The sequence below is a fragment of the Schistocerca americana genome, chromosome 10 (assembly GCF_021461395.2).
Source record: "Schistocerca americana isolate TAMUIC-IGC-003095 chromosome 10, iqSchAmer2.1, whole genome shotgun sequence".
NCBI classification, from domain to species: Eukaryota; Metazoa; Arthropoda; class Insecta; order Orthoptera; family Acrididae; genus Schistocerca; species Schistocerca americana.
The window spans coordinates 133071670-133092374 of record NC_060128.1 but is presented as its reverse complement, the minus strand read 5'-3'; the positions used below and the strand labels follow the sequence as shown (position 1 = coordinate 133092374).

General features: G+C 44.5%; 1 protein-coding gene across 1 annotated transcript in view; it reads left to right on the top strand.

Moving 5' to 3' along the window:
• LOC124552295 (zinc finger protein AEBP2-like) overlaps nucleotides 1–20705 on the top strand; it is a 77115-nt gene that overhangs the window by 23091 nt on the left and 33319 nt on the right. Inside the window, exon 3 of the mRNA XM_047126571.1 lies at nucleotides 12109–12218. Within this exon, the coding sequence (XP_046982527.1) occupies nucleotides 12109–12218 (110 nt within the window). The remainder of the gene's footprint in view (nucleotides 1–12108; nucleotides 12219–20705) is intronic.

Genomic DNA, 20705 nt, shown 5'->3' with positions numbered 1-20705 from the left:
CTAACCACCACCACGGAAATTTCCTGAAATTTAGCCATGGACGCTACAAAAGAATGTCTGCACCGAGTCAGACGATCGGGATGCCACTGGTGCCCACGTGGAGAGGAAGGTCTCAGTCATGAGGTGCTTCGCTGTCAACGGCGCAGGCAAGTAATCGTTGCTTCTCCTCTTGTAGTTCAGGATCGTGTGATATGGTGGAACATCCATCGTAGGAATGCTAAGGGCAACAGCGGACGTTCATGTTGTCAAAAATTATTGTTGAGTTTCCTTGGGGCGGTGGACTAGAATTCTGGCAGCGACAGTAAGAAAAATTCAGATAATTACTCAAATATAGGATACCGGATGCAAGGAAATATAAGGAAAGGCAATGGAAAACAACATAATGTGCAAGTAGTAAGGTGTAGTGCCGCGGCAATTCCGAGAAAATCGTAAGAGAAGTGTTACGCGTGTATTCTGTGCCTGATGTACCTGTGCTAGGAGTCAAGCATTATAGATTTTGGTGGTCAAGTGGTTAGCGTCCGGACTTCATACGACTCCTGCTCAAACTTAATTTTTAATCTATATCTTTTTCATCATTTGTCATATTACTTAGTTTATATGACGTTTGAAAGATAATATAATTTAATAAAGCACGTGCATTTGCATGAAGTTTCAGAGAATTTCATGTCATTTTACTACTTACTATTTTTAATTAAATTTAATTATTAGAATAAACATATTTATAACTATCAACAAGTAAATGAAGAAACGCATAGAGTTTTCCTGTCGTGATTTGCGAAATGCCTTATACAATCTGGAAAGGTACCCGAAACTATTTTGCACCTCGACGCTTCGAACTGCAGACACAGTGGCACGCTGCATTTGGCAAGTAACCTGCTTAGCGGTGAGACGTTGCTAATGCAGCAAGGACGAAAAGTGTAGGTGCATTTTTTTTTAATATCACAGAATTTACACTTGTAGTACAAAAACGAAGGTTTGAGCGGGAGTCGAACCGTCGCTTCAGACACGTTCGTCTTACGATGTTACAGCGCTAACCACTTGACCACAATGAACTCTAATGTCCGGCACCTAAGCACAGGTACATGAGTTACATAATAGACGCGTAAAACTTCTCTTGTGATTTTCTCGAAATTGTCAGAATACTGCACCTAAAGCTGTCGGCACACGGACCATGCTGTCGAACGTTGACGTTGAGCGTGCCAAGTTCAACGTGCTGCTGAACGCTCAGGAACGATGCGATCGCAACGCACTCCAGCGGCAGTTGATGGATGTTTCTAGTTCGTAAACCACACTGTTTACTCAAAGGGCGCGCGTAAAATTCCCACGTTAGCTCTATTAAAACGCACATTTCCTCCATCGTCCTCGAAAAGGAAAGTACCATGTCCAGTCAAGCGTAAAATTCTCACGTTAGCTCTGTTAAAACGCACATTTCCTCCATCGTCCTCGAAAAGGAAAGTACCATGTCCAATCAATAAGGACACAGGCTTATAAACGTTCCTTAACAAACAGCTCGGTACAAATTTGGAATGCTTCTCTGCATAAGATAAACATTATTTCATCATTCCCACATTTTAGTAAAACCCCAAGGTCAGTCTTACTTGATCACTGTTCCTACCCAGTAGCACAATCTTTGCAACATGTGAATTACGAATCGTAAAAGAAAAAGGAGCAAAATATCTTTATACAAGTAGCGCAAGCTGTCCTGTAGATTAAGCCAATCGAACAAAGTCACCCCTCAAAAAAAGGTGAACTTATTTTTACATAACATCAAATATTATAGCATATACTTATATCAAACTAATAATAAAGAATCAGATCCTAATAACAACTCGAATGTTAGGAAAAAAAAATCTGGAAGTGTTCGGACGCGAACCACCGCCCCAACAAAACGTCAATTTTGGACAGAACCGCTATTCATTACGCTTTTTTTTTGCGTTTTGTTCGTTATTGATCGTTGTGTTTGGTCGTTGCGGACGTCGCAAGACATCCTGTTCACGTTCCGTGGTTGTTCCTTCCACTCAGTTTTTTATTACGACGCCAACCGGCTCTCTGACCGAACAGAACTTTTTTTTTTTTTTTTTTTTTTTTTTAAATCTCATTTTGTTCGATTACGTTCGTTGTATCTGCTCGTGGCGGACGTCGCAAGACACCCGTTTCAGTTCGTCGTTGACCCATTAAATCAGTTTTTTTTTTTTTTTAATACAGAGGGCAGCTAACCCACTGACTGAACACGCTGAGCTACCGTGCCGGCTTACGCTAAACCAACAACTCTCTCCTTCTACTTAATTGTGTTACCCATTGCTAAAATCGTTAATCGTAGGTAATTATGTTACTAATTGAAATTTAATTAAAACAAATTGTACCAAGAACAATGCGTTTTGGGTGCATCTTCAGTGCGTCGCTGCCTTAAAATAGCCTACTCTCATAATACGCAAGTTACAATAATTGTTTTGCCACGAATATGATGTTTCTCATTATTTTATTGGAACGAATCACACAACTAACAACGGGTTTTCCAGTGATTCTCAATCTGCTGGTGCTCAGAAACGGCATATATACATATAGGCTTGAAATGAATGCCTATATGGCGCCTCACAACTCTGTACTGAAGGGAGACGGCGTGCGTGTGACGTAGGTGGCGTTGTGCCATCTCATTGGTCAACGCTCAGACGCACGCCCAGAATATCTGACATGCCAGATATTGCTCTGAACGTTCGGAAAGACGCCCGAACGTGCTATTCCGCGCTACGACGTCAGAAACTCGGCACGCTCAACGCTCAACGTTCGGATGCACGGTCCGTGTGCCGACGGCTTTACTGCTTGTACATTACGTTGTTTTAATGGGTTGGATTGGGTTGGTCCGCAGCTCGTGGTCGTGCGGTAGCGTTCTCGCTTCCCACGCCCGGGTTCTCGGGTTCGATTCCCGGCGGGGTCAGGGATTTTCTCTGCCTCGTGATGACTGGGTGTTGTGTGCTGTCCTTAGGTTAGTTAGGTTTAAGTAGTTCTAAGTTCTAGGGGACTGATGACCATAGATGTTAAGTCCCATAGTGCTCAGAGCCGGATTGGGTTGTTTGGGGATGGAGACCAGACAGCGAGGTCATCGGTCTCATCGGATTTGGAAGGGATGGGGAAGAAAGTCGGCGGTGCTCTTGCAAAGGAACCATCCCGGCATTTGCCTGGAGCGATTTAGGGAAATCACGGAAAACCTAAATCAGGATGGCCGGTTGTTTTAATGGCCTACTTAAGGTGTACAAAGTTCGAAGTAAATCTGCGATCCCAACGTCGTGCCCTCCCCTTGTGGGACTGTAGCCGTAGCGACGTCGTCAAAGTGACAAACGAAGTGCGCTGACCTCCCTAAGTGGCTGGAGTTTTTCGCACTTAGGCCTCCGCGGCGTCACCACGACCCCGCTGTTCGCGGCAGCAGGCAGGAGCTCGCCGTAGCTGGCACGGCCGCCCCGTGGCTTGGCGTGGCGTGCCGCTAACAACCGTTTGGTCGATCCCTGCAGTCGCGCTCACATATCGACCTCCACACACGCGCCCGCTGGCTCTCTGCTGTCCCTCAGCACGTCGTCTGTCTGCCTGTCTGTGGGCCTCAATATGCCATCCCTAATGCATGGTGGCTGGAATCTAGTTACTGAGCACTGATCAGCATCTTTCTCCATTTTGTTGATGAGTCTGTTGCGTCTTCAACGCAGTAAAGCAAGAGTCCAGCCTGACACTCTTCGAAACCTCTCACACACGAATTTAGAGACAGATACCTAGTATCCATCTTGTATGCACATTTAGAACGGTACGTAGAGGCATCGTCCAGCGGTAACAAACCAAGATGTTCAAATGTGTGTGAAACCTTATGGGACTTAACTGCTAAGGTCATCAGTCCCTAAGATTAAACACTACTTAACCTAAATTATCCTAAGGACAAACACACACACCCATGCCCGAGGGAGGACTCGAACCTCCGCCGGGACCAGCTGCACAGTCCATGACTGCAACGCCTTAGACCGCAAAAAACCAAGAAAGACGTGTTACGGGCCACATTACAGGCTATGTAGAGAGAAGTGAGGTTCGATCTAGACAGACAATTTTTGTTTGAAAACCATAAATTAATAATGTTATATTTAATCAAATGAAATGAATGTCAAGTGGCCGACAGTTAAAGAGATACAGTCTGAGTGCGGATTTAAATAAGAAGCTAGCTATTCCAGACCATGCTTTGGTGTGGCTCAGTCTGGTAAAATGGAAAAGAAAGAAAAGAGAAAGCATACTTTTCTGATGTAGACGGGAACTGGAAATACGCTTTAAACCCCTAGTCTCCCCCGTCTCCGTCCATCTCCTTCTCTCCCTCTCTTTCTTCATCTCCTCGTCCTTCCCGAGTCCATCTCTTCCCCACCCCATTCTGTGTCCATCTTCTCCTCCCCCTCTCTCTCCTTCTCCTCCTGCCCCCTCTCTCTCCAGTTCCCTCTGTCCATCACTTCCTGTCCTCTTTCTATATGCACCTGCTCCTCGCCATCTCTCTCTATTTCCACTGTCCATTTCCTCCTTTTCCTTTTTTATCTCCACTTCCTTCCAAATCCTCTGTCCATATCCTCTTCCCACCTCTGTCTGAACCTGGGCCCTGTCTTTTTTTTTTTTTTTTTTGCATGTTCAGATTCTGTAGTGCTATTCTAATCAATAGCCGAGAAGCCGTAAATACAATATCCCCGTTTGCTACTTTATATATATATTAAAAGTATAACTGACGTCCATCTGAAAGTTCATTTGAGTATTATACAAACATTTAAAGTAAATCCGTCAAGAACTTTTCTAGACTTTTGGTAATTTGGTAATAAGGTTCACTGTTATAAATTACATATTTAGTCATATATAACATACATTTAAAATATGGACAAAAAAACACTAGCGTTTTCGAATGCAACGTTGTGTCGAAACTTCAAAGTAATCGGTGAATAGCTTTCGGAGATTCACGATTTTCAACAAACTAACATTTACATTTTAATTTGTGTAGTCTTACACCGATATAATACGATTAGTTTGAAATGTGTACTCGGATGGTTGACTTCTAGGTCACTTGGGACATACCATTAGGTAGGTATAGAAGGATAAAAGCGAAATCAGCAGTGATCTACTAATAATAACTCTGTGAATCTACTGTGCAAGTCTTTCAACAGGACGCCACTTTGCCTTTTTATTTATCACTGACCTTCCCCAGTAAAAGACTGCCGAGGAGAGCTGACCTATAGTTTAAAATGGTATCCGAACCAAGTGTGGTTCCTGCCGAATCTTCACATCGCTGAGATGTGAAAGCTATGTGACCGCGCGGTTAGAGGCGCCATGTCACGGTTTTCGCAATCCCGCCAGCTGGAGGTTCGAGTCCTCTCTCGGGCATGGGTGTGTGTGTTGTTCTTAGCATAAATTAGTTTAAGTTAGTTTAAGTAGTGTATAAGTCTACGGACTGATGATATCAGCAGTTTGGTCCCTTAGGAATTCACACACATTTGAACATTTGAAAGGCAGATCGAAAATTTCCGTGATCCGACCGGTATTCGATCGCGCGACCATTTCCATTTCCTTTACCACTAGACCAAGGTCCCGACAGTGATGTTCTACAGGCAACATTCCTGTTCTCACCCTAGGTAATCTAGTAAGATTACGGAAAATAAAAAAAAATTCGGATCTGAACGTTTCCCCTCACTTACCATAATCGTAATCATAAAATTCTCCTTAGCTTTTGTCTCGACAACCTTCATAAAAGACGTTTAATGTATGCCACCAGAATACCGCTAAAGTGTCTGTTATGTTGCACCTAGTGTTGACAATGTATGTCGACATTTAGTAGACCTCGACATAATACACGGCATACAGTTTTATGAAGGAAAACGCGTATGTAACACTACAATCATATCATTAACCAGTGTTCATAATATACTTTCACTGCACAAAATAAACGATCTATCTACTTTTCTAATATGAGCATGAGGTACATACAGTTTTAAACTTCTGAAGTAACTTCTTCGTTGCATAATTTTGTAGCAGTATTAGATACGTCTTTTTCTTCCATAACTTCTATGTTCATATTGCGTAATATGACCAGGTCTGACATACGGTCGAAATCAGTTGGACATTTTAGCGTCTCTGTGGCCGTATAAATAAAAATTTATTTCATCGTAACCAAACCCGCTAGCTCTCTCAAAAATCACTATGAAATTTCGTCTAGAAATAATGCCACAGACTTAAAGTAAAGTACTTATACTCGTGATATAACATTCGGAAACATAAGTTATTAGGAAGTAAAAGTAGTAAAAAATCAGCAGTGGTTCGCTAGGGTGGATGCTTCGATGACGAGATCAGTACAACCACTGGGAGGGTTTTGAGCTCGACAGTCTGTTATTACTAAAAAATTTTGTTCTCCTATATTACCTGTACACGGAAGACCAAGCAAGACATGCTTGGATTAAATAGGGTACAAGATAGGGATGTAGTCTATCATCGCCCCTCAGCAGTGACGGAAATAAGCGAAAGTTTCAAGGGTGGGACTAAAAATCAGGATAAAAGGATATGAATAATAAGATTCGCTGATGATATTGATATCCTCGGTGAAAGTGAAGAAGAACTGTAGGAGTGATGAATGGAATGAACAGTCTAATGAGTACAGAACAAGGACTGAGAGTAAACCGAAGAAAGACGAAAGTAATGAGGAGTAGCAGAACTGGGGACCACGAAGTAGACGAAATTAAGAATTTCTGCTAATTTAGAAACAAAATAACACAAGACGAGCGGAGCAAGGAGGACATAAAACGCAGATTAGTACAGGCAAAGATGGAAATCCTGGCAAAGAGAAATCGACTTGTATGAAACAACAGCCTTAAAATGAAGAGGAAATTTTCTGAGAAGGTACGTTTGGATAACAGCATCAATTGGCAATGAACCGTGGACACTGGAAAATCGAAAAAGAGCAGAAAAAAATGGTTCAAATGGCTCTGAGCACTATAGGCCTTAACATCTGTGGTCATCAGTCCCCTACAACATAGCACTACTTAAACCTAACTAACCTAAGGACATCACACACATCCATGCCCGAGGCAGGATTCGAACCTGCGACCGTAGCGGTCACGCGGTTCCAGACTGAAGCGCCTAGAACCGTGCGGCCACACCGGCCGGCGAAAAAGTGAGCAGAATGCAGGTGTTTGTGATGTGGTGCTACAGGAGGACGTTAAAAGTTAGGTGGACTGACGAAAACATAGGTTCTCCGTAGAGTCGGAGAAGAAAGTAACATACGCTGAGAAGAAGAAGGGAGAGGGTGATAGGACATGTGTTAAGCCGCCAGGGAATGACTTCCATGGTATTAGAGGGAGCTGCAGAGAGTAAAAACTGTAAAGGCAGAGGTTAGAACACATCCAACAAATAATGGCGGACGCTAGTGACTATGAAATGAAGAGCATGGCACAAGAGAGGAACCGGTGGCATACCGCATCGAACCTGTCAGAATAAAAACTAAAATAAAAATAAATAAATGAATCAAAAATTTGCTCTTTTACTTGTTAGCACATATTGAAATGGCGAGTTTCCACAAGGGTAAAATTCCGTGCCAAACGAACGGCTATGCATTACTGATTCCCCGATTGCTGGATATCGGTAGAACCGTAGCTAGATGGCACGTGCGATAGACCGAATTTATACCTCCTTTATTATGCCCTGACTACATTACTTTGATGCCAGATGGTCAGTAAACTGCGTGTGAGCCGCAGCTGTGATATCGTTTGCGGTAGGTCAGGCCACCATGCACCTGTAATGGAGTGCTGGATTATCCGAGCATAAATTCCTCCTCGCTAAGCGATAATAACGCTTCATCGTGGCCGGGAGATGCAGGAGGGAGAGGTGCAAGATTGATGGGGAGCGGGTTGCCAGACGGAAGGGCGGGGATTCCCCGCTTTGGCCACGCCGCCTGAGCCACCCACGTCGCCCAATCAGCAGCCGCGGGCCGCGGCATCACGCGTAACGCAGCCTCACACACCGTGCGTTTCCTTTGTAGCGTGCCGCCCACATGCGTCCAGGTCGACTAATGCCCCATCCGCCACGTCCGACCGTTTCGTATCAGAATTTTGTATCGGACGTAACGAAGGAACTTGATAAGAGGCACACCAAGAAAGCACGTTCCACTGTGGTGCAGCAGAAACTCACGAGAGAGTGGAGAGCAATACACGGCGAACAGATTCTCACAAATCTTTACTGCGTGCTCTGCTTGTCGCACATACGTAGCGTAGTGTTTACATCGCTGGTTCACGTTCTGGAGATAGTAGCCGGCCGCTGTGACCGAGCGGCTCTAGGCGCTTCAGTGCGGAACCGTGCTGCTGCCACCGTTGCTGGTTCGAATCCTGCCTCGGGCATGTCTGTGTGTACTGTTCTTAGGCTACTTAGGTTTAAGTAGTTCTAAGTCTAGGGGACTGATGACCTCAGATATTAAGTCCCATAGTGCTCAGAGCCATTTGATAAGTCGCATAGTGCTTAGAGCCATTTAGATAGTAGTTTCTGGTTCAGCTGACCTCGGCTATTTCTCAGGTAAGAGAATTTGGAACAGAATATATTGGGCGCCGTTATTCCGATTTAGATATTACTGGAGTACGTAAATCAAAGTTCGCATCGGACTGTAAATCAACTCATTTATAACCTGGAGAACTTGGTTGATTGGTTGGTTGTTTGGGGGAAGAGACCAAACAGCGAGGTTATCGGTCTCATTGGATTGGGGAAGGATGGGGAAGGAAGTCGGCCGCGCCCTTTCAAAGAAACCATCCCGGAATTTGCCTGGAGCGATTTAGGGCAATCAAGGAAAACCTAAATCAGGATGGCCGGACGCGGGATTGAACCGTCGTCCATCCGAATGCGAGTCCAGTGTGCTAACCACTGCGCCACCTCGCTCGGTCTGGAGAACTATTCGGCCAATAGGGACACAGTTAGGGAATAGTTTACCTCTATTGACGTCAAGTATAGCACGCAGCAACGAGGGACATTGATCCAGAGAAGAAGGTAATAGGATTAGGGTTTAACATTCCATCAACAAAAGTCGTTTAAGAAGGAAGTCAAGTTGCGACTTTTCAAGGTAACCACCTCGGCATTTTCTTCAACCGAGTTAAGAAAATGGTTCCAATGGCTCTGAGCACTATCGAACTTAAAATCTGAGGTCATCAGTCCCCTAGAACGTAGAACGACTTAAACCTAACTAACCTAAGGACATCACACACATCCATGCCCGAGGCAGGATTCGAACCTGCGACCGTAGCGAGTTAAGAAAACCGCGGCAAATTTACGACAGGCGATCAATAAGTAATGTAACACATTTTTTCCAGTTATCAGGTTGGTTTTATTCGGATTTCCAATACACCATATAATTTCTCACTCTTTTGGCTAGAAAATCTTGTTTTTCAATTAATCTCCGTTCAATGAGACGATCTTACGCCATCCAACTCGGAGAGCCTGTATGCCCGCACGGTACCACTGTACTGGTCGACATCGGGGCGACGTCTTGCTGTATGAGTAACCTCCTCATTATCCACGATGAGGAAGGAACAGTCCACTGAAGTCTTATGAGCTGCTCTCGGGTGCGCACACCTGTGTGTGGCCTTGCGTTGTCAAGGGTGAGACGTTCGCTTGCGTTTTTGTGGCAACGAACACGCTCGAGTCGTTTCTTCAGTTCCCTGAGGGGAGCACAATACATTTTCGAGTTGATCGTTGCACCATGACGCAGGATATCAGACATAACAACTCTTTCAGAGTCTCAGAAGACAACCGCCATGACTTCACCGTAGGAGGAGAGGCGGCGAGGCTCCAGTCCGTGGTTACCCGTCTTGTTTCCTGTTCGAACCCATGTTTCATCGCCGTTGATGTTGTTCGACAACAAATTCTCGCAGTCAACGACGTAACACAGAAGCACTTCCGTTCCTCTGTGGTCTTCTCGGAGAGGAATCCAGTGGACAGACACCTTTGAGGACCCCAACCCGTGAACGTGTGTGTCAGCACTACCAACAGACGTGCAGTTACGCTGAGAGATGTTTGATTGCGATCCGCCGAGTGTCCGATCGTTCGAATATTGCAGGAGCCACAGCCGTAAGTGGCCGGCAGGTACGTGTGAGATCTGACAGGTTTGCGCGACCTCGATGCGGTGACAGACGCATCACCCGACGACTCACCGTGCTTTTGTTCACCGTCAGGTCTCCGCAGACATTCTGCAAACATCTATGAATATCTGCGATGCACCGATTTTTCCGCAAAAAAAGAGTCTCAATGGCAGCTCTCTGGTTGGAACGCACCTCTGCTAAGGACGCCATTTTAAAAGGTATGTGTAGTACCGCCGCCGGCTGATGTGGCCGAGCGGTTCTAGGCGCTTCAGTCTGGAACCGCGCGACCGCTACGGTCGCAGGTTCGAATCCTCCCTCGGGCATGGATGTGTGTGATGTCCTTATGTAAGGTAGGTTTAATTAGTTCTAAGTTCTAGGGGACTGATGACCTCAGATGTTAAGTCCCGTAGTGTTCAGAGCCATTTGAACCATTTTTTTGTAGCACCGCCACCTGTCGGAACTTCATGAAACAACAGGGGCTGAAGAAACAATATTCCACGATTTCCCACAGCAAATTCCACATTCTCTCAACCAAAATGCGCCCAGAAAAAAATTTGTTGCATTATATATTGAAAGCCATTCGTACATCAGGATGTCCAGACAGAGATCTGAACCCCCCTACTCCTCGTATGGGAATCCAGAGCGCGGATCATCTGCATACCTGGTATCTTCCCCAACGACGATGGCCGCTTGCATATTACAAGACCAGAATCGTACTACAGTGGTTTCAGGAGAACGACAACGAACTCACGTCGATGTCTCGGCTCCTACATTCTCCTCATCCGAACCCTATGGGACGGATTTGGGACGCTATCCGGTGGCATCTCCTCGCTTACAAGCGACCGGCCTACCAACAGGGACTGAAGCAACAATATTCCTCGATGTTCCACAGCAAATTCCTCATTTTTTCAACCAAGATTCGCCCAGAAAAAAAGGGGTGCATTATTTCAAATGGCTCTGAGCACTATGGGACTTACCATCTGTGGTCATCAGTCCGATAGAACTTAGAACTACTTAAACTTAACTAACCTAAGGATGTCACACACATCCATGCCCGAGGCAGGATTCGAACCTGTGACCTTAGCGGTCACTCGGTTCCAGACTGTAGCGCCTAGAACAGCACGGCCACACCGGCCGGCTGTTGCATTATTTATTGAAACTCCTTCGTACATCTGGATGTCCAGACAGATCTGAACCCACCTATTCCCCGTATGGGAGTCGAGTGTGCGGATCATCTGCATACCTTCATGCCTAGTATCTTCCCCGACGGCGATGGCTGCTTCCATATTACTATAATCGTACTACAGTGGTTTCAGGAGCACGACAGCAAACTCATGTTGATGTCTCGGCCGCTCATCTGAACCCTATGGGACGCATTTGGGATGCTATATCCGGTCGTATCTCCTCGCTCACAAACGACCGGCCTACAGTTTACGGGAACAGCATGATCTGTGCGTAGACAACTGATGCCACATGCCACCGGAAACCTATAAAGGACTTATCGAATCCATGCCGAACTGCATTCCAAAGGCTATTAAGCAACTGGAAGGTAGGAGACGAGGTACTGGCAGAAGCAAAGCGTGAGTCGTGCTTGGGTAGCTGAGTTGGTAGAGCACTTACCCGCGAAAGGCAAAGGTCCCGAGTTCGAGTCTCGGTCCGGCACACGGTTTTAAATTGCCAGGAAGTTTCAGTGCCATTAGGCAATGTTGGATGTTGTGGTTCATCAGTATATATCCTTAAAGGTTCCCGCATAGCCAAAGCACTCGTGAGTCAGCAGTTACCTGCAATGTGCTGGCGCTCCGCCCCCTCGCCCCCCTCCGCCCCCCCCCCGCCCCACGTATACAGTGACACAAAGAGGCGTAATGAGTCCTCACGACATCTCTTCGGCTGACCAACAGTACTACTGGCGCCCCGCGTCCTTGAGCGGCGCACCTTTGAGGTCCTTTGTCGGAGGCGCTGGTGCGTGTTTTGTCCGTGTTTTTTTGTCCGTTTGTTGCAGAGGACGGGCAACGAGGGCCGCGTGTGAAGTTCCGACGGCCGACGTGAGCATCCAAGGCCAGCCGGCCTCCACAATGAGGACTTCGCCAGCGCTTCGCGGGCGGTCCGCCGGTAAGACTGCAGAGGGAACCACACCTGAGTCCGTAGGCATACAGGTACGACAGACTGGTCGCGAATCTACTGCCAATACTGAACTGTAATGGGTGCAGTCAGCTCAGTCTTCATAGAAATCACACGGAAAAACGACACTGTTGTTCGTGGGCGTGAATCTCCCGAACGTCCAAAGACCTTCGTTTGAATTCAACCTTGGTAAAAAAAAAAATTCTAAAGCCAAGATCGCGCAAGTATTTTTTTCATTTACAACAACCGGTTTCGACAGACTTTACTGTCATCTTCAGGTTTTCATCTAAGATGGAGCATCTATGATGATAAGAACATGTTCAGCTAGCGTAAAAAGAAGTGCTAAAATGCACTTTATTGAGTACTGTGATGTTTATGGGGTAACAATCATCTGTGAACGCTACATATCTGAACATGGTCATGTGCACAAGGTGCTTTTTTGGTTTTAAATATTCCATTTAAGACAAATGTTTGGACAATGCGCTGTGTTTTATCCACTAACGTGACAACGTGGCGTGATGTTCCGACTCAAAATGAAAACGTTGCATCACAAATATTTTTGCTGACCTGAAGATGACACCAAAGTCTGTCGAAACCTGTTGTCGTAAATACAGAGCCGGCCGTTGTGACCGAGCGGTTCTAGGTGCTTGAGTCCGGAACCACGCGGCTGCTACAGTCGCAGGTTCGAATCCTGCCTCGGGCATGGATGTGTGTGATGTCCTTAGGATGGTTAGGTTTAAGTCTAGGGGACTGATGACCTCAGATGTTATTTCCCAAAATGCTAGAGCCATTTGAACCTTTTTTTTTTGTAAATACAGAAATGTTTATGTGACCTTGGCTTCAGAAAGTTTTTACTGGGCAAAACAGATCGCTCCTTCAGAAATCTCAACACGAGAAAATTCAATTAAATTCAACCTCCATCTTAGCATGTCCCAGTGCAACTTTCTGAGGTGAGTGATTCCATCACTGCCATCCGGCTGGAGACCCCACAGGTTTTCATCAACCCCTGCGGTATTTAATTACAGGTTTAATCGAACAGAACTGTTAATTCCATTCATCATAATCGATGTTGCTTTTTCTAAAAAAGAAGCCAGAAAATATGTTTATCATTATTCATTATAATATTGTAATACATGAGAAATGTAGCTGATCTGACTGTATCCAAACTCTTTGGGAGGCGACACTGTCGTGATATCTCTGTACCACATTTTGAGTTCATATAAGTAAACAGCGTAAATGACCATTTGTTCGTGTGTGGATTTCTGCACAACGAAGATGGCAGAATACTTGGAAGCAGACAGACGAAAAATACTATTTCTTAACATTAGCACGTAAGAGAAATCGCAAGAGTTATATTTTACGACTGCAGTAAAACCGTAAGTACGCGACTGCACGGCAAGAGAAACGAAACACTCACGCAAAAGTCACATGAAATACCAGTGTAAATACTTCCACTTGATACAGTAAGTTCTCGAAACGTGTCATGCTATGCATGAATAAGAAAGAAGTACGGTGCAGTGTTTTATTAATTAAATCACGGACAGAATCAAGCAAAATCATTTACTTACACTCATACACACACAGAAAGAGAGAGAGAGAGAGAGAGAGAAAGAGAGAGAGATGAAAAAACAGTTTTTGCGCGGTCCAACAGGTTCCAGTGGCACATAATGGCACAAACCTGTATTTTTAAGGGGAAATGGGAGAGCTCAGGAGAATGGAGGTAACGGAGTTATAACGAAGCTTTGTATTTGACTAACACTGCTGTGTGATACTAAAGGACTTTCAGTCAACAGGGTGATACAAAGTCTTTTCCTGAGTACAAAAATTTAATTTGTTTCTAAGGAACTATGCCAGATGGAGCTAGACAGTTTGTTGCAAATAGGAGCTTAATTCTTAAAGATTTTTATGGATACTACGCCACATACACTGTGAAAGACAGCATCTCATTTCTTACCGATCTCTCTCTCTCTCTCTCTCTCTCTCTCTCTCTCTCTCTCTCTCTCTCTCGTTACATATAGAACCCCTACACTGCGGGTTATTTGTTCGCCAGTCCTTGGATGAAACTTTTCCAGACAAGAGGCATCGGTAGAAACGGACCAACATCATTGCCACCCCGTTCACTAGACGTAACCCGTCTTGACTCTTTTGTGGGGGTTACATTAAGGATAAAGTGATGAATTAGCAGTTCTTGACATGCAAACTCTTACGGCACAGATACGAGATGCTGTAGAGGCGGTGACGGAAGAGGTGTTGTCAAAAACAGGAGCTGAATTGTATCCACAAAAAAACTGCATGTATTTAGTTAACATTGCCAACAAACTGCGTAGCTGTATCTAGCATAGTTCCTACGAAATAAATACTTGTTATCAGGGAAAACCTATGCAGGGTGTATAATGATTAATGGCGTAAGCGCATACAGATGAAAATACACGATACTAGAAGCGAAAAAGTCTCAGTAAACATGCTACCTAAAATGTATCGCTTAACAGGTAAGAGCACTTGTTCGTCTTCGCAACTGTGAAACACCTCTTTTCTTCTGAACAAGTGCTCATAGCTCTTAACGTATGCGTCTTAGGTACCATGTTTACTGAGACTTTTTCGCTTCTAGTATCGTGTATTTTCAAATGTATGCGTTTACGCCATTAATTATGATACACCCTGTATTCTCACCCTATACAGGATCCTCGGAAATTCCCGTTACGAAGAGTGGAGTGGGTACATTATATTAAGAATAGGAACGCATGTCCAGAATCGTGCGGTTTCAATTCAGACGCTTAGCTCATCTACTTCTGATTGAGGAAGTGAATTAGGCGTGACGAAGTACAGTTATTAGGTAACAATTCGAAAGGAAATATAATAAACGCCTATTAATTACTTAAGCGCTTTCGTTTGTATTAACACTCAAACATTACGTGTTTTTATATTATTCCAAAACAAAAAAAGAACCCAGCATATAGAACGTACAGAACAGTACTGATGCATTACAACAGACGCTCCATGTGGCAACCATCAACACTGTTACAGACATTGGTGCCTACGAAGCATGTTGTGGTACACAGTCTGCGTCCCACGTGGCGTCTCTTTAATTTCCAGAGCAGAGGCCAGAATTCGTGCCAGCAGATCTTCCTCCGTCTCTACAGGAGTTTCGTAAATTAAGTAATGCATAACACCCCTCGAGAAGTAGTCCATACGAGTTAATTCTGGCGATCGCGGCGGCCACGCGGTTGGACCACATCGGTCTATCTACCTTTCAAGGTATCGTCTGTTGAGATATCTTCGAAAGCACGTGAGAAGTGATGTGGTGCAATATCGTGCTGAAACCACGTTCTCTGATGGACATGCAGGGGCACAGCCTTCAAGACCAGATCCTACATGTTTCGTAGTACGCAGAATCAGTTAACTTGAGAATAAGCAGACTTGGACGGGTTACATATCTGAACTGAAACGTCCACCGTTTTCCGGACATGAGCTCCTATTCAAAAATATTACCTACTCACTCCCCTCTACACGTCCTAGAAGTCTGTAATGGGAATTTCCGAAATTCCTGCATAATGTCTGCATCGTGTTTACACTCGCCAGGGTAGCCGAGAGCGCTAACTTGCTGCTTCCTGGACGCGGATAGGCGCGCCGGCCTCGAATCGAATCCGCCCGGCGGATTAACGACGACGGCCGGTGTGCCGGCCAGCCTGGATGTGGTTTTTAGGCGGTTTTCCACATCCTCCTAGGTGAATACCGGGCTGGTTCCCACGTCCCGCCTAAGTTACACTTCCCGCCTAAGTTACACGAATCGCAGACATTTGAAACACATTCACACTATTTCACGATTTACACTAGGCGCAGACAGCTGGGGTACACTACTTCCGTCACGGGGGGTACGTGGTGGCGGCAGGAAGGGCCTCCGGCCAGCCCTTAAAACTAACCATACCAATTCCGTACTTAACCCTGCCGACCCTGCGCACAATGCGGGCTAAAGGCAGTAGCAAAAGAAAGAAAGTGTGCATCGTATTTACGTTTTCAAAACAGAAATAAAATTTCTTTAATTTCATGTTGTAAGTAGTGTTGCTTTCATTTCTAATAGGAAATAGTGTTGAACAAGTAACCACATAACACCACAGAATCAGCTGGTCAATGTTATAGGTTTCTGCAGAGTCGGTCTAGTTTACAAATTTGTCTGGAGTACGTACAGCGAGCAGTCGAGTTACGTCATCGGTGTATGTAAAATAGATAGGAAGCGGAGATATTTAAATACAGAGCAGGAACAGTAATATCGACTTGGTTGCAAGGACGGAAACTTGACCACCCTTATACGGGGATTGTTGGTAAAGCAAGGACCGATAGGTGGCGAAACAGAAACGACAGTGTAAATCCGATGAAGCCTTGCACAGATGTGTTGGGTAGTGTCTCTAGTATGCCCGCAGATAGCATCACGTCGCTCTTTTCAGCTCTGAGCCAGAGTGAGCGCATGAAGATGCATAGCCCTGCTGTCTGATTTCACCTGATTTCATGCGACCCCACATAACGTACCCTGTCATATATTTCCCTCTTCATGACATTACTCGGCCGCACTACAAAGCCAAAGCCAGGACTTGGTTTCCTCTCATGTTCATCTCGGCTCACACGGACCGCTGGCTACGAAGACAACATTTTCTCACAGACAACTAACTGCAGACCAGCGTAGAATAGTGGCGGAGAGCGCAGGCGGCTGCCTTCTATACCGAGGACACTGGAAAGCTGGTACCACGCTATGACAAATATCTAAGTCGAAGCGGCGACTTTGTAGAGAAGTAGCTGGAAGGTGAAGCTAATTGTTGCAAGTAAGACATTTTTGATTTTCACAGTGGTTGCCACTTCGCGATCTATCTGACGTTACTTTCCGAATAGGCCTCGTACAATGTTATGTCAGTGGGTGCACTGTGTAATGTCGTAAGTGTAGCGGAGACCAACACTCTTGCTCATACAGCCAGGCTACTGAAGGCACGTCGGCGAAGGGGTACCCGATGTCGGCAGCGTCACCTCGGGCCCGGCAGTGACGTCACGGCCGGAAGGGCGTCTGTGACGTTTTCACGAGCGGTTGGCCACGCGCCCGACGGCTTCCGCCAACCGCGGCAGCTGGCGGCTCAAGTGTAGTGTAGTGTAGTGTAGTGTAGTGTAGTGAAGTGAACACCTGGGCTTGGGGTGGAATATCCGATTCTGACAAAGGAATCTCCCCAACACACCCCACTCAGATTTAGTTATAAGTTTGCATAGTCGAATAGGCCTTGAAAAACTGAACACAGATCAATCGAGAAAACAGGAAGAAGTTGTGTGCAACTATGAAAAAATAAGCAAAATATATAAAACTGAGTAGTCCATAACCAAGATAGGTAACATCAAGGTTAATGTTAGCTCAGGAGCGCCGTCGTCCCGTGGTTAGCGTGAGCAGCTGCGGAACGAGAGGTCCTTGGTTCAAGTCTTCCGTCGAGTGAAAAGATTAATTTTTTTTATTTTCAGACAATTATTATCTGTCCGTCCGTCCGTCCGTCCGATGCGAGGAAACTGCGCCGCAGTATGGGGACGCTACACCTAAACAAACATCGAAACAAAACATATGTTTTGACAGAGCACAGGGAAAATTGTGCGACTGTGAAACTGTTGCATTCATTTGTTGCCGTTTATGTGACAAACTCTTATGTTTTCATCACTTTTTTCGGAGTGATTATCACATCCACAAGAAAACCTAAATCGGGCAAGGTAGAAGAATCTTTTTACCCATTCGCCAAGTGTACAAGTTAGGTGGGTCGACAACATATTCCTGTCATGTGACGCACATGCTGTCACCAGTGTCGTATGGAATATATCAGACGTGTTTTCCTGTGGAGGAATCGGTTGACCGTTGACCTTGCGATCGAATGTTTTCGGTTCCCATTGGAGAGGCACGTCCTTTCGTCTACTAATCGCACGGTTTTGCGGTGCGGTCGCAAAACGCAGACACTAAACTTATTACAGTGAACAGAGACGTCAATGAACGAACGGACAGATCATAACTTTACGAAAAAAAAGAAAGAAGACTTTTCACTTGAGGGAAGACTTGAACCAAGGACCTTTCACTCCGCAGCTGCTCAAGCTAACCACGGGACCACGGCGCTCCTGAACTCAGGTTGTCCTTGATGTTGCCTATCTTGCACATGGACTACTCAGTTTGTATATTTTACTTATTTTTTTTTCATAGTTCCACACAACTTCTTCCTGTTTTCTCGATTGATCTGTGTTCAGCTTTTCAAGGCCTATCCACTGTGCCAACTTATAACTAAATCTGAGGGGGAGGTTCCCTTGTGAGCATACTAGGATAGTAAGAGGAGAAAATTTCAGTGAGTAATGTGTGTGAGCCACTACGTATGTTTCGTAACAAACAGCTGCGTGCTGCATTTACTTTGGTAGTGCTATCTTGAGAAACGACACACAGTCACCTGTGATGCTGAAAGTAGAACGTGGACTCTCTAGTAGTTTGGGCATTGAATGCATCCCTACTATGGGATTTCGTGGTTTATGGCCCTGAACGATGTCCTTGCCTGTGCCGGATTGGTCTTGGCTCATGTGGACGAGGTGAGGAGCAGGTTCTTGCCATAGCAATAAAAATGTTCAAATGCGTGTGAAATCTTATGGGACTTAACTGCTAAGGTCATCAGTCCCTAAGCTTACACACTACTTAACCTAAATTATCCTAAGGACACACAAACACACACGCCCATGTCCGAGGGAGGACTCGAACCTCCGCCGGGACCAGCCGCACAGTGCCATAGCAATACCAATGCGTTTTCCATAGCTTGCATTACCAAGGGGGGGGGTGAGTGCGGGGGGGGGGGGGGGGGGGAGGGGGGGGGGGATACTCTACGTCCTAACAAAAAAATCAAAATTTCGTTAATTGTTGTTGACCTATACGGACAACATGCTTTTTGAACGGGTACTGAAGTGTAAATAGTGTCCATACTCTTAAAATATCGGTCAGAAGAGTCATAGTAGTATCATGGTACTTTCAACAATGTGTACTACCCACTGTACTATGACCACCACAAAAAAAGTTTTTAAAATGCAAATTTCGTTAACTGTCGTTGACTTTTACTCACCACGTAGTTTTCAAGGGGATACAATGTGTGAGTAAGGTCCTAAAAACCTGATAATATTGAATATGACATTCATTGTGGAAAGTGTCATCTACTACTAAGACTTAAATTTTTGGGTTAATATGTTATTTTTAATAATATTTTGAAACATTTCTGGAATCTTGTAGAAGAATTCACTAAAAACAACAAATATATTTTTTTTTTCAAAGTTGTGAAATATAAAAAACTGTGTCACAATATTTGCAAAAGGTGGACGTAAAGTATCCTCTCGCCCCCATCCATCCCTTGGCATTGCGAAGGTTAATAGAGGCTCGAGAAAATCAAGCTGATAACAAATTCAGAGCAGTCTAGGAGACGTGAATCCAGTGAAATTTTCCAATCGATCAACGTTAGGAAATGCGGCGATTTGGAGTTATGGCCGTAAAAGGATCGCGCCAAAGTGTATACTTTTCAACTAACTTTAACTTGCTCCAGCCGACTTGTGTTACAGAGCACTTTAAGTAATTAAAGCGATTGAAGATAATGGTTTCAGCTGAACGGTCAACGCTAGGATAATTTTAAATTCCTGTCCATTTTTGGTTAAGTTAAATACGAATTTTCTTTCATGTTCTCTGAGTAAGGCGTAAGTTTTAAATCAACCACAGTAAAAAGTGCAGTACTTCTCTTACTTTGTTAAGATAACAACCTGTACTGCTTACTGTAGCAAGACAGGCGATATGTGGTACTGAAAGGCACAACGTTTTTGATACTGAAATATAAAGGAATTTCTAGCTTTTGCAAATATACAGAGAGTATAATCGAACGTTTATTCTAAACGGTAAAACAGACAGCGGTGCAAAAGAAAACAGAAATTAAATTTTGAGCACTCTTTCTCTGTCAAATATAGTTTTCTACAGCAAATAACCGAAATTACTACCTCCAACATTACAGTACATTACACAGCAGTGAGCACAATTCAGAAGTGAATGAAATTCACAGAAGGTAGAATGAACATTTGCAAAGAATATACCCTGAAAGACTAACACTAAAAATAAAGAAATACAAAGTAAAAAGATAATGAGATGCTAGAAGACCAAGGACAGGCTAAGAAGACAGTAGATAGGTTAGAATGAGAATTGAATAACGTGAACAACCACTTTCTTCTGTACTTATAAGGTCCAGAAAGTTTAGCAGATTTGACAGGCAGTAATGTCTTAATGTTGTTAGCTACTATTTGCAAGTAGTATTGGCACTAAATTCTATTTGTCGGTATTCTAACTCATGAAATTATCCCTCCAAATGCCTATTCCCAATGTGGAAATACGATTCCAAAAGAAAAAAAAAATATTTCAATATGTGCTCTGTAATTCTATACTAATCCTCACTGAAACGACAAAAT